Source organism: Eriocheir sinensis, unplaced genomic scaffold (genome assembly GCF_024679095.1).
Source record: "Eriocheir sinensis breed Jianghai 21 unplaced genomic scaffold, ASM2467909v1 Scaffold969, whole genome shotgun sequence".
NCBI classification, from domain to species: Eukaryota; Metazoa; Arthropoda; class Malacostraca; order Decapoda; family Varunidae; genus Eriocheir; species Eriocheir sinensis.
Genome location: NW_026112351.1, coordinates 127,855 through 142,566, shown reverse-complemented (window position 1 = coordinate 142,566; position 14,712 = coordinate 127,855). Strand labels below are relative to the sequence as shown.

Sequence of the window (14,712 nt, the reverse complement as noted above, 5' to 3'; positions counted from 1 at the left end):
TCCCGGCGGTGGTGTCTGTTGTTGTGTGTGAGTGTGCCCGGCGGTAGTGTGTGTTGTTGTGTGTGTGTGCCCGGCGGTGGTGTCTGTTGTTGTGTGTGTGTGCCCGGCGGTGGTGTTTGTTGTTGTGTGTGTGTGCCCGGCGGTGGTGTCTGTTGTTGTGTGTGTGTGCCCGGCGGTGGTGTCTGTTGTTGTGTGCGTGTGCCCGGCGGTGGTGTTTGTTGTTGTGTGTGCGTGTGCCCGGCGGTGGTGTTTGTTGTTGTGTGCGTTTGCCCGGCGGTGGTGTTTGTTGTTTTGTGCGTGTGCCCGGCGGTGGTGTTTGTTGTTGTTTGTGTGTTCCCGGCGGTGGTGTCTGTTGCTGTGTTTGTGTGCCCGGCGGTGGTATCTGTTGTTGTGTGTGGGTGCCCGGCGGTGGTGTTTGTTGTTGTGTGCGTGTGCCCGGCGGTGGTGTCTGTTGTTGTGTGTGTGTGCCCGGCGGTAGGGTTTGTTGTTGTGTGCGTGTGCCCGGCGGTGGTGTTAGTTGTTGTGTGTGTGTGCCCGGCGGTGGTCTCTGCTGTTGTGTGTGTGTGCCCGGCGGTGGTGTTTGTTGTTGTGTGTGTGTGCCCGGCGGTGGTGTCTTTTGTTGTGTGTGAGTGCCTGGTGGTGATGTCTGTTGTTGTGTGTGTGTGCCCGGCGGGGGTGTTTGTTGTTGTGTGTGTGTGCCCGGCGGTGGTGTTTGTTGTTGTGTGTGTGTGCTTGGCGGTGATGTTTGTTGTTGTTTGTGTGTGCCCGGCGGTGGTGTTCGTTGTTGTGTGTGTGTGCCCGGCGGTGGTGTCTTTTGTTCTGTGTGTGTACCCGGCGGTGGTGTCTGTTGTTCTGTGTGTATTCCCGGCGGTGGTGTCTGTTGTTCTGTGTGTGTGTTCGGCGGTGGTGTCTGTTGTTCTGTGTGTGTTCCCGGCTGTGGTGTCTGTTGTTGTGTGTGCGTGTGCCCGGCGGTGGTGTCTGTTGTTGTATGTGTGTGCTTGGCGGTGGTGTCTGTTGTTCTGTTTGTGTTCCCGGCGGTGGTGTCTGTTGTTCTGTGTGTGTGTTCGGCGGTGGTGTCTGTTGTTCTGTGTGTTCCCGGCGGTGGTGTCTGTCATGTGTGTGTGTGCTCGGCAGTGGTGTCTGTTGTTGTGGGTGTTTGCCCGGCGGTGGTGTCTGTCGTTGTGAGTGTGTGGCCGGCGTAGGTGTCTGTCGTTGTGGGTGTTTGCCCGGCGGTGGTGTCTGTCGTTGTTAGTATGTGCCCGGTGGTTGTGTCTGTTTTTGTGTGTGTGTGCCCGGTGGTGGTGTCTGTTGTTGTGAGTGTGTGCCCGGCGGTGGTGTGTGTTGTTGTGTGTATGTGCCCTGCGGTGGTGTCTGTTGTTGTGTGTGTGTGCCCGGCGGTGGTGTCTGTTGTTGTGTGCGTGTGCCCGGCCGTGCTGTTTGTTGTTGTGTGTGTGTGTGCCCGGCGGTGGTGTTTGTTGTTGTGTGTGTGCCCGGCGGTGGTGTCTGTTGTTGTGTGTGTGTGCCCGACGGTGGTGTCTGTTGTTGTGCGTGTGTGCCCGACTATGGCGTCTGTTGTTGTGTGCGTGTGCCCGGCGGTGCTGTTTGTTGTTGTGTGTGTGTGCCCGGCGGTGCTGTTTGTTGTTGTGTGTGTGTGCCCTGCGGTGGTGTCTGTTGTTTTGTGTGTGTACCCGGTGGTGGTGTCTGTTGTTGTGTGTGAGTGCCCGGCGGTGGTGTCTGTTGTTCTGTGTGTGTTCTCGGCGGTGGTGTCTGTTGTTGTGTGTGTGTACCCGACGGTGGTGTCTTTTGTTCTGTGTGTGTACCCGGCAGTGGTGTCTGTTGTGTGTGTGTATTCGGCGGTGGTGTCTGTTGTTCTGTATGTGTGCTAGGCGGTGGTGTCTGTTGTTCTGTGTGTGTTCTCGGCGGTGGTGTATGTTGTTCTGTGTGTGTGCCCGACGGTGGTGTCTGTTGTTCTGTGTGTGTACCCGGCGGTGGTGTCTGTTGTTCTGTGTGTGTGCCCGGCGGTGGTGTCTGTTGTTCTGTGAGTGTACCCGGCGGTGGTGTCTGTTGTTCTGTGTGTGTTCCTGGCGGTGGTGTCTGTTGTTCTGTGTGTTTTCGGCGGTGGTGTCTGTTGTTCTGTGTGTGTTCCCGGCGGTGGTGTCTGTCATGTGTGTGTGTGCTCGGCGGTGGTGTCTGTTGTTGTGGGTGTTTGCCCGGCGGTGGTGTCTGTTGTTGTGTGTGTGCCCGGCGGTGGTGTTTGTTGTTGTGTGCGTGTGTCCGGCGGTGGTGTTTGTTGTTGTGTGTGTGTGCTTGGCGGTGGTGTCTGTTGTTCTGTGTGTGTACCCGGCGGTGATTTTTGTTTTTGTGCGTGTGCCCGGCGGTGGTGACTGTTGTTGTGTGTGTGTGGCCGGCGTAGGTGTCTGTCGTTCTGGGTGTTTGCCCGGTGGTGGGTGGTGTCTGTCGTCGTGAGTGTGTGCCCGGTGGTTGTGTCTCTATTTGTTTGTGTGTGCCCGGCGGTGGTGTCTGTTGTTGTTCGTTTGTGCCCGGCGGTGGTGTCTGTCGTTGTGTGTGTGTGCTTGGCGTTGGTGTCTGTTGATGTGTGTCTGTGCTTAGCGGTGGTGTCTGTTTTTGTGTTTGTGTGCCCTTTAGTGGTGTCAGTCATTTTGTGGGCGTGCCCGGCGGTGGTGTCTGTTGCTGTGTGTGTTTGCCCAACGGTGGTGTCTGTTGTTGTGTGTGTGTGCCCGGGGATGGTGTCTGTTTTTGTGTGTTTGTGTGCCCGGCGGTGGTGTCTGTTGTTGTGTGTGTGTGTCCGGCGGTGGTGTTTGTTGTTGTGTGTGTGTGCACGGCGGTGGTGTCTGTTGTTGTGTGTGTGTGCCCGGCGGTGGTGTCTGTTGTTGTGTGCCTGTGCCCGGCGGTGGTATTTGTTGTTGTGTGTGTGTGCCCGGCGGTGGTGTTTGTTGTTGTGTGTGTGTGCCCGGCGGTGGTGTCTGTTGTTGTGTGTGTGTGCCCGGCGGTGGTGTCTGTTGTTGTGTGTGTGTACCCGGCGGTTGTGTCTGTTGTTGTGTGTGTGTGCCCGGCGGTGGTGTCTGTTGTTGTGTGTGTGTGTCAGGCGGTGGTGTCTGTTGTTGTGTGTGTGTGTGTGCCCGCTGGTGGTGTCTGTTGTTGTGTGTGCGTGTGCCCGGCGGTAGTGTGTGTTGTTGTGTGTGTGTGCCCGGCGGTGGTGTCTGTTGTTGTGTGCGTGTGCCCGGCTACGAATATAATTCGCCTTAAGGAAGCTGAAGTCTTAATCAACACCCTTTAAACGCCCCCCGACAAGCCCGTTACATTTGGTTGGCAGCGGTCACCCCGGGAAGAAGGAGTCAACGCACCTGCCGTCCGCGGCACCGCACCTGCCGTCCGCGGCACCGCACCGGGCGCCAGCTACAAGCATCTCACAAGTCGCCACCTACGTGCAACTCACAAGGCGCCAGCTACAAGCATCTCACAAGTCGCCACCTACGTGCAACTCACAAGGCGCCAGCTACAAGCATCTCACAAGTCGCCACCTACGTGCAACTCACAAGGCGCCATCTACAAGCCTCGAGCACATCAGCTATAAGCAACTCTACAGGCGTCCAGCCTACAAGCCTCGAGCATACCAGCTACAAGCAACTCTACAGGCGTCCAACCTACAAGCCCCGAGCACACCCACAGGCCTACGCAGCCGATAGCGAGGGCCATAATCTACAAGCCGCTCCCCCGCTTCACTGCACTGCTACGAATCATGCAAGCCACTCCACGATATGGCAGAAGAATTCACACCTGCAACGAGGAGGCACGCACCGCTGACCTTGGGACACCCCGCATGCCCCTCGCTCCACAGCTGGCGGCACCTCCGCCGCTGCCGGGAGCATCGGCCCAAACCTCTTCCGGCAAACAGCCAGCGAGGGTCCCCGCGGCCATTTCCCGGTGACTGCAAGCTGTTCCCACTACCGTTTCTTGCAAGGCGTCTTCTCAATAGATTACACACCCAAGTCGTCTTATCTGCCACAGCCGCCCATCTCTTACTATAACTAGGACGACGCGGCCATCATACGTCTGGCGGCAGTGTACCGGCTCCCAGCCGCCGCAACCGCGGCCGCTCCAATTGCTGGGTCAGCAGTTTTTCTACCTCCATTGCGAGTCCTCCGATGTCAGCCCATCCCTCACCTCTCATCGCCGCTGTGGCCGCGGCCAAGGTTTCCTGACGCGCCGACAACGACTGCACGTCACCCAGGGCATCACAAGCCGTCGCCCTCTCCACTACATCAGCTGACTAATCTTGGTATTTGTGGATATTCCCTTCTTGTCCAAATCTGCCGACTCGGCTTATTTTCATTCTTGTCCGTACAGGGGCACGATTTTTTTTATTTCTGTGTTCCTAACACTGTTAATCAGTCATAATTGTGAGAGTAACGTTCATTCGCATACGATATTGATTCTTTCTTATAGTTTGCTAGCGAGTCTATTGAGCATAGTGTGAGTTTCCCTTATCAAAGTTAATCTTCATCAGTGTGCCCTGCCTCCGTTTTCTTTTCACCGCTCGAGAGAAAACGTGAGCTTCACTGGTATACTCACTTAACATTCCACTTTGTTTATATAGTTATTCTTTCATTATACCCATATCATTAGGGCATTCCATTCTAACCTTAACTTCTATTACGTCTATACAGGCACCTTGCTAGCCATTCTTTCTTGCCTTTTTAGGGTTTCGATGCAAACTATTCATTCCTACACGTTCCGTTTATTGGTTCATATTTACAGCTATCAACATATGCTCCTCTTTTGTGAATGGTTTACACCATAGTATGAACAAAGACACTCTCGCTAAACTCGGCGACACCTTTAAACAGTTGGCTCGTCCTTCAAGTGAGGAGGAATTGGAGCAAGGTGCAAACACCGGTGATTTAAATGTGGTGAATTTGCGATCGGGGGCTACGTACTCTTCCCTCCCAAGGGATAGCGCCCCTTCACCTTCAGAATCGTCTGAATACTTAACCCCCACTCGGCCGATCACAATGCCTGTCGATCCACCTCCCCCTCCTCCTCCTGGGGCCCCACACCACTTCCCCCCGCCCCCGATTCGGGTCATTCCAACTCACGCCAGTATTCGACAATTCTCGGGAGGCGAGACCGATTTTTCGGCGCGACAGTTTTTAGATTTGAGTGAATCTGCCATCGTAAATTCCTCCATTACGGAAGATCATGATAAAATCGCTTTCATTCGGTCACGGTTACTTCCAGGCTCTCGGGCACTGAATTTGATGCAGTCCTCAGCGTTCGCTTCGGGGGACATTGGTGTAAACTATGAGGTTTTTAAAGGGAATTTCATTAAAATCTTCGGGGGCGGGAGTAAACCAAGCATCGTTAGACAGATGGCACACACGGTTGAGTCCCTCCAAAAAAATTCCTCAACAAAGCCGATTTGGGACGCCATGATTGAGGCAAATCAGCTGGCGGTTGACTGTGTCAAGAGCCTGGAAGACGCGCTCTGGTTTCCAGGGGGCTGTATGCAAAAGCACCAGGTGAAGACAGCTTTCGAGTTGTTTTTTTACTTATTTCATATTTCAGAGAAGAACCGCCGTTCTGCCCTCCCTTTGGCCTTCAAACCGAGCGGGAAGTTGGTTGACTTCGTCTCAGAGTTAGAGGTCAAGGTTCAGGAACACCCTCACCATCAACCCCTCGCAACGGCAGCAGCATTGCAAGCACAAAGTAAGGCATCTCTCACCTGTAGTTTTTGCAAACAATCAGGACATTCTGAACATTCTTGTTTCGCGAAACGTAGGGAATCAACACATTCGAGACGGGGCTCAGATAGGAGGTCAGGAGGTTACAGGGGCGGGCATCATTCATCACACAGGAACCCTAGGCCAAACCATCAACGGAAGGCTGCCTTTTGCCATATCCACGGGAATTGTTTTCATGATTCAGACAGTTGTTCTGCAATACAAAAGGCCAAGGAGGAACAGAAGTACAAGTCCTCAGCGGACAGTAAACCACACTCCTCTTCTCAGAATAAAAAGACATGACTTCGTGACAGCCCCGAGGCGTACATCCAAGTGTCCCTTAAGGAAAATACTAATTGGGAGCAACTTGACTCCGTCATTGCCGCCTTGGGACGGACAAGCATAATTGCCCTCCCTTGCAAGGTGGGCAAAATTTCACTCACCTTAGCGGTTGACACAGGTGCCACAGTCAATGTCATCTCCGACTCAGCTTACAGGTCTCTGACACGACAGGCGAGTGGGGAAATTTGGCCGCTCCAAGAGAACGACCTGAATGTGATAGGCGTGACGGGCACCACTTTGGGAATCCTTGGGCGAGTACCACTAACTGTCAGCTTACATGAAAAAGTATGTCCCTTTCGAGATTTCTTTTATGTCTCTAGCAGGTTTGCTTTACCTGTAGATGGGATCTTAGGATTAAACGCCATGAAAGACCTGCACATCGCCATAATCCCTGTAAGCAACGCGATCGTGTATCAAGGCCGACGCATACAGGGGATGGTCAATCCATCGCCTCTGTCAACTGTAATCTCACCCTCAGAGGTGGAAAATGACCAACCCACCACAGACTCAGGGGCTGCCACCGCCCAAGTGTCCCCTCTTACGGTCAAACCACACGAAACCATTGCAGACTTGTGGCGGACAGTAACGGCAGTCGTAGAAGGTCCTCATATAGTCACCGCAAAAGAAGATCGGACCTTGAAAATTATGCAAATTGCAAATTATATTTGGTATCATAACTCAATCAAATAATACGAAATTCAATTTTTTTTTTGTATTAATACTTTGTCATGTCTCCACGTGAATGAATTACATCTAACATTCTCTTTGGCATACTCTGGACGAGGTTTATGAAATACTGAATGTCCATTTGTGTGGTCCATACGTTTTTGATGATGTCTTGGAGGTGCGGCACTGATGTCGGTTTTTCCTCCTTAACTTTGTCCTTCATCATCTTCCATGCATTTTCAATTGGGTTAAGGTCAGGACTATTGCCAGGCCACTCCAACACACGAATATTTTTCTTCTGGAGATCTTGTTTGACCTTTCGTGAGGTGTGACATGGGGCCCCATCGTGCATGAAGATGGAGGTGCCGTGGATGGAGAAGCTGTCATACAGATGGTCGTTTAATACTCCAATATATCGGTCTGCATTCATGGTAGTGTTCTTGGGGAGAAAGAACAGACCACCCCTGCCCAACTTTGCACTGAAACAAGCCCACACCATGACTGATGGGCTGTGTTTTACGGTTTTGACGGTGAACCTGCTGTCGTACCGACTGGAGTTGGACGGGCGCCGAACCTTGACACGATGTGATGACAGCACTTGGAAGGTGCTTTCATCCGACCACATAACCTCCTTCCAGTCCTCAAATGTCCAATCTCGATGTGCCTTAGCAAATTCAAGCCTTTTCTTGTTCATCTTGTCCGTGAGCAAGGGTTTTCGAGCAGCCGTGCGACATGGCAGGTCGAGGTCTTTTTGGAGTCGATGTTGAATTGTTCGTTCCGTGACGTTTTTTAGGAGATCTGGATACATTTCTTTCAATTGTCTGGCAGTAATACGAGGGTTTTTCATAACTGCATTCTTGAGAAGCCTATCAGTAGTTTTAGATGTCTTTCTCTTCACACCAAGACGAGGTTTGTGGGCGGGAATCTCGTTGGGAGGGAGAGTCCGGGCCTTGGCGAGGAGTGACATGATTGTTGATTTTGCCCTCCTGGTGCGTTTACAAATTTCTTTTATTGGTACCTTTTCCTCCCTCAAACCAAGAATCCTGCCCTTTTCTGCATCTGTGAGGGGTTTGCGGGTCATAGTGGAGATGTGGCAATGGTGTCAAGATCATGCAACAACTGGTTAGGAAATTAGCGTCAGAAAAATGATGGGGCGTTCATGCATACACCCTCCTCCTACCAGAGCTGGGCCAGCACTGAACTCTAGTGGTATTGAGAGGTGCCTATAACCCTACACAGTTACCAGATGTATGATAACAGTAAATCTATCAGCTATAGTGGCAGCACCGAGACACTCTTCACACCCCTATTGTAAACGCGCTGAACTGGCGGAGGTCCGATCTTCTTTTGCGGTGACTAGTTCCGGATCGTGCTGCAAAACTTGTTAAAATCCGTTTGCCAAACGCCCCTCCGGCGGGCAGTGATGTGTGTATCGACGGAGTTCCTCACGTACACCTCGTGACGGTGGAGGTAACTCTTGCAACAGTCAAGGAGGGAGGTTTTGCAGAGGCATTGGTAATAAACACGTCTGGATCCCCTGTATCCTTAAAACACGGTGTTCGATTATGCCAGTGTCTAGTGTATGGGAGAAATGTCGCCCCGGAACCAGCTGAATACCCTTCAGCCCAAGTTTCAGGCATATCCTCGGCGTGTCAGGCTTCTCCCGAACAAGACACAGCTCATTTAGAGGCGTTCCTAAAAGTTGCACACTATTCCGAAATTAAGCCAACCTTAGTCCAGCTTCTGGAGCATTATCGGGGGGCGCTTGCTCTACCAGGCGAGCCGCTTGGAGTTACGCAGTGTGCTGAACACCACATTAAGTTAAAACCCAATACAAATCCTGTATATATCAATGCGTACAAGCTCCCCCACAGTCAGAGGGAGGTGGTGCAACAACTTATCTCTGAAATGTTAGAACAAGGTGTCATCAAAGAATCGAATTCCCCGTGGAATTCGCCCATGTTCCTGGTTCCAAAGAAAGACGGCTCTTATCGTCCTGTGATTGATTTCCGGCGTGTGAACACCGCGACCGTGGATGATCATTTTCCGCTTCCCGTTCTTAGAAATCTTCTGATGTGTCTCGGTAGAGGAAATAAAGTCTTTACGAGTCTTGATCTGGTCAGTGGCTACTGGCAACTGCCCATGGCCCCCGAGTCACGTGAAATAATGGCTTTCAGCACGCCTCATAGCCACTATGAGTGGACGAGGATGCCGTTCGGGCTCAAAGGAGCTCCCTTGACTTTCCAAAGGACAATGAACAGTATTTTTGGTGACTTGCTGGGCAACTCTGTCTATGTGTATTTAGACGACATCATCATAGCAAGTAAAGACGTGCATGCACACATGGAAACACTAAAAGCAGTCCTACACAGACTTCAAGAGGTCGGATTAAAGCTCAAAATCACCAAATATGAATTTTTAAAGCCTCGGATCAAGTTCTTGGGGCATGTCGTGGACGAATTCGGCATCCATACAGTGGACGACAAAATAAAGGCTATTGCCGAGTTCCCTCAGCCAACGTCTGCGGACAAGGTACGGTCTTTCTTGGGTGTCGCAGGTTATTACAGGCCTTTCATTAAGGACTTCGCAGCTCGCGCGAGTCCCCTAACCCATCTTTTAAAGAAAGACGTACCATTTCAGTGGCTCCCAGCTCAACAAACGAGTTTTGAGGATTTAAAGAAAGCGCTTACACGGGCTCCGGTCCTTGTCTTTCCGGATTTCAAGGACCCCTTTCAGCTTTGTACCGACGCTTCGGCTAGTGGAGTAGGAGCCGCGCTGATGCAAACAGATATGTCCGGCAAAAGCATGTGATAGCGTTCGCCAGTCGAGTACTTACAGCTCCGGAAAAGAACTATTCTGTTACCCACCTAGAGGCTCTTGCCATTGTGTGGGCTCTGAAGCATTTTCGTGACATTGTGATGGGGTACAAAATTGTGGTGTTTACGGACCACGCGGCCATAACTGATCTTTTCAAGGGAAAAAACCTACACGGTCGTCTGGCAAGATGGTTCTTAACGATCCAAGCATACAATCCGGAGATAAAATACATCACCGGGAAAACAATTGTGGTCGCAGATGCCTTATCTCGGAATGTTCCGATAGGCGCGATTACCACCCCAGAGGTCATCCACAACTTCACTTCACCTGAGCTACACACTGCTCAGCGTGACCACCCTGTGTGGAAGAGGTTAATTTACGCCCTCGAGTCGGGAGACGAATCAAACCTTCCTGAATTGCCAGTTCCCTTTTCACAATTCTTCCTATCAGAGGACAACCTCCTTTGTAGTTCATGGCCAACCAAACCGGTACCTATAGACCAACTGGTCATCCCAGACATATACGTCCCCGTGACGCTTAAGCTGGTCCATAACACACCCATTGCGGGTCACCCAGGAAGAGACAAGACGCTATCTGTCACCAGACGAAAATTCTACTGGCCCACATTACGTGTTGATGTAGAATATCATGTCTAACAGTGCGTAGTTTTTGCTAAGCACAAGGGGTCCGTCAAAGGGCCAGCACCTATGTTGCAATACCCAGTACCAGAGGCGCCATGGGATGTTGTTAATATAGACTTACTACAGCTCCCCCAGAGCCAACATGGCTCGCGCTACTTATTGGTGTGCGTCGACCAGTTCTCTAGGTTTCTAGTTCTAGCGCCTCAAGGACAAGAAAGCCACACGCGTGGCCCATGCCCTCGTGACTCACGTGTTGTGTCCACATTCGTCTCCTCGAATTCTTCTGAGTGACAATGGCACCGAGTTTAGGAACTCAGTATTGAGCGAAATATGCGCTCAGTTTAACATCACGCAATCCTTCATCACAGCTTACCACCCAGTTGCTAATGGGTTGGCGGAGAGGGCTAATAGGAAAATCTTACAGGTCCTCAGGCCTATCGTGAACGATCTCCACGATAATTGGGAGGATTGGCTATCGCATATAGCCGCTTCCATAAATACGTCGGTAAACGACTCTAAGGGGAAGTCTCCCTACTACATCTTGTATGGGGTGGAGAAACGTCTTCCGTACGACTTCCTAACAACCCCACAGCAACCTCTCTACAACATTGATAGGTACGCACAACAGCAGATGCATATGTTTTCCAAGATACACTCAGAAGTTAGGTGTACGTTAAAAGCTACGAAGGTTGAAATGATGTCAAAACAACACAAACAGGCCGTCCCGGTGAATTTCAAAGAGGGTAACACAGTCATGATTAAGCAAGCGGAAAGGAGTTCGAAACTGGGGGCTAAATTTGTGGGTCCTTAACGAGTTGTTCGGAATGTCAGGGGAAATCGGTTCGAGGTTCTCGAGTCGAATAGTGGAGTCAGTCTAGAAGTTCACAGTGATCCTCTGAAAGTAATTCCCTCACCTTTGGACCTTGATATTGGTACTTCCCCCTCAGAGTCAAATGTTCAACAAGATAATCCCAATACCCATAGCTATAACTTGAGACCACGGGTTTAAATACTTCATTCCCACCACTTTCAGATCATGATGTTGCGTTTTCTGACCATCTTGTTGTCCCTCGGCTCCCTGCTTGCAACAACACCCATCCACCTGAAGCCTGGTGCCCTCACGGCACACATAGGAGAGGTCTTCCTCATAGAAGATGTGCTCCTCGTAAAATATCCATATACTTCCTTGACCAACACCACGGACACAATCAGGATAGTCTCAGAAAAACTACTTGGCATGGCAGACGCTATCCGGGCTACCAAGACTAGGGAATCAAAGGCTCCTTCTAGTACCAACTCTCTGACTCTTTTTCAACTACTGGAGGATAGGATTCTGTTCTTACGGGGAAAAGTTGATGAGGTACACATGGATTATAGTTTTCACTCAGTTCACTCTCGGGTAAAGAGGGGATTGCTCAACATCGTGGGGTCCGCCTCAAAGTTCCTTTTCGGTACGGCTACCGACGAGGACGTTCGCGATTTGCGGGACCACTACGCTCATGTACTTTCCTTTGCTGCTCGAAATCGCAGGGTGATCAATGCCAATTGTAGAAAACTTGCGCAATTGCATACTAACATTGCGGTACTGCTAGAGCAGACAAATAAGATGGTAGAGGTTATCAACATAGTTGTCAAACAGATCGACCAGGTGAATCAGTTTCTCCTCCTAGATCAGGCCTTGCATGTATTGGAAAACGTCATTACCTCCGTCGCAACGGCTAATCAGCAGGTTATTAGCAACATGGTTGATGCAGCGCACGGTAGAGTCACACCTGCCTTGTTCCCTCTACACGATTTGAGAACGACTGTCCAGATCGGGTATCAAAATTATAGCCTGACGCCTTTATTCACCCCGGTCATGAGTCAATATTTTTACCCCTTGATTGAGTCCAGCCTCACCCCTGATGCCATAATCATTCATGTTCCGTTTCAGACGGCGGACGTGTTTGAGGCACACGAAATTGTCCCGTTCCCTTTTTCGGCAAAGGACAGTGTGTTGGCCCTGGACACGTCCCCGTCTCTTGTTCTAATCGCGAAGGATTTCGCTCTGTATTCAACGGGTAGCTACTCACTCTTGCAGTATTGCAAGGAGACGGTCTTCGGGCGATTCTATTGCTCTGCGTCTCTTTTGCCTTCCTTCCAGTTCGGGGAGGGGTATGCGAGATCGCCCTCACCCGCGTGAACGCGTCTGACGCTCTTTCCCTGTGCCCTTACAAGCAGCTAACACCAACGCCTGTTTTCCATAAGAACTTTCAGGGTCTGCATTATTTTTATTTCCCTCAGTCCTTCTATGTATCGGTCATCTGCCCGGAGGGTACCACTTATCAACGGGTTACTGGTCACTATGCCATAGCGGAAGCATGCTATATCCGCTCCACTAACATAACAACGTACCCGTCCCGGATTCGTCTGGTTTTCACGGCCAATATTTCCCATCGAGTGTTTCCTCTACGGTCTCTCGATGACATTCATTTCTCCAGCATCTCGTATGTGACTAATTCCCTTAATTCATTGTCTTTCGCGAACAAAACAGAGTTTGCGGAAACCCTGGAGGAAACGCTGCCTGATTATTTGCATCTTCCCTACCTGTACCCTGGATTTTTGTACCAATGTTTCTGATGTTCGTCAGTCTCGTCGTCATATGCTACCTTATTAGGAGAAACTCTGTCCTGCACGATTATTTGGTTGTGCAGACGCGGCGACTGGATGCCGGGAGGCCACTGGCAAGGTAGTTTTCCTTTCTCAGACAAGTCAGGGGACAGAAACCTGGCTGCTCCTATACTTAACATTGTACTGTGTTTCACTACTGTATTTTTTTTTAGGAGCTAGATCAACGTTTCATTGTCTGTAACTATGCCAGTTGATAGTTTCTTATACATGTGTCCTTATATTTATCTTTTGAGAGGTTTCTTATGTTTCATGTCACACACGTTGTGGTTTCCCTCTCCCTATTTATATTATAATTCCACATCTGTTCTTACATAGCCAGTGTTTTAATATAATTGTATCATAGGCAGTCTGCTTGACAAACTCCCTCTATGTATGTTCATGGTACCTAGACTGCTATTTCGATTTTTATATATCGCGAGGTCGCGATCACTGGTAGGTGACCGAGCAGTGTTATAGTAGGATATCAATGTATTATTATTATTTAATATCACCACGAATTAGGCATACAATTGTCAATGGAAAAAACCCACGACAGATAGATCACGCCACCTTATAGGAATGTCGTCCGTCAGTGTTTACCGTCTCAGTTTTGTATACTTCGCACTCCGATGGTGCGTGGAGGTCACCTTGACATACGTGACCAATTGTAACAATTATTTTCCAACCTGTAACTCGCCACTCCTTCACGAGAGTCCGACTGACACACAACTTCTTGTACATAAAGGCTACGAATATAATTCGCCTTAAGGAAGCTGAAGTCTTAATCAACACCCTTTAAACGCCCCCCGACAAGCCCGTTACAGTGGTGTTTGTTGTTGTGTGTGTGCCTGGCGGTGGTGTTTGTTGTTGTGTGTGTGTGCCCGGCGGTGGTGTCTGTTGTTCTGTGTGTATACCCGGCTGTGGTGTCTGTTGTTCTGTGTGTGTTCCCGGCGGTGGTGTCTGTTGTTCTGTGTGTGTGCCCGACGGTGGTGTCTGTTGTTCTGTGTGTGTACCCGGCGGTGATGTCTCTTGTTCTATGTAGGGTAGGCGGTGGCCGAAGTGATAGCGTACTGGAACCACATTCGCCGCGTGATGGACGGGCAGCATGAGCCAATGCAAGATGGCGCCACTATAAACACTCGCCTGCGCCAGAACGGGCTGGGCCGACCATCAGGCCCCACCTGGAAGAAGCCTTGGGCCGACCATCAGGGCCCACCGGGAAGATGCCTACCGGCGCAATAGGCAGCAACGTAAAAAAAAGGTGGCACTCTCTGGCTCAGTGCGAAGGAGTCAAAAGATGTCATGTGCTGCAGAGAGGCTTGGAGGTGTTATAACTATGCTAGGTAAAAGCTGGACCGCAGTAATCTGACCCTGTAGGAAGGTGAAGGCTTAGGAAGGTGGCACTCTCTGGCTCTGTGCTAGGGAATCAGGTGTCATGTACTGCAGAGAGGCTTTGATGTATTATAACTATGCTAGTGAAATGCTGGACAACACTAATCTGACCCTGTAGGAACGTGAAGGTGTAGGAAGGTGGCATTCTCTGGCTCTGTGCTAGGGAATCATATGTCATGTGCTGCAGGGAGGCTTGGAGGTGTCATAACTATGCTAGTGTAAGGCTGGACTGTACTAATATGACCCTGTAGGAAAATGAAGGTGTAGGAAGGTGGCACTCTGTTGCTCAGTGCTAGGGAATATATAGTGTCATGTGCTGCAGAGAGGCTTTGAGGTGTTATAACTATGCTATTGAAAGGCTTGACTGCACTAATCTGACCCTGTAGGAAGGAGAAGCTTTAGGAAGGTGGCACTCTCAGGATCAGTGCTAGGGAATCAGGAGGTGTCATGTGCTGCAGAGTGGC

General features: G+C 50.5%; 1 protein-coding gene across 1 annotated transcript; it reads left to right on the top strand.

Annotated features, from left to right (window-relative positions):
• Positions 1–4,429: 4,429 nt before the first annotated feature.
• Positions 4,430–12,790, top strand: LOC126995051 (uncharacterized). Its single transcript, XM_050854345.1, has 2 exons — positions 4,430–5,727; positions 11,241–12,790. Exons 1-2 carry the CDS (start codon positions 4,824–4,826, stop codon positions 11,474–11,476), a joined length of 1,140 nt encoding a protein of 379 aa, XP_050710302.1. The 5' UTR covers positions 4,430–4,823; the 3' UTR covers positions 11,477–12,790.
• Positions 12,791–14,712: the final 1,922 nt, after the last annotated feature.

Excerpts from the sequence above, each read along its gene's own strand:
- LOC126995051 (XM_050854345.1), top strand. The coding sequence starts at position 4,824 with ATGAACAAAGACACTCTCGCTAAACTCGGCGACACCTTTAAACAGTTG. Across the intron at positions 5,728-11,240 it reads AGCAGCATTGCAAGCACAAA|ATCATGATGTTGCGTTTTCT; the intron begins GTAAGGCATCTC and ends CACCACTTTCAG.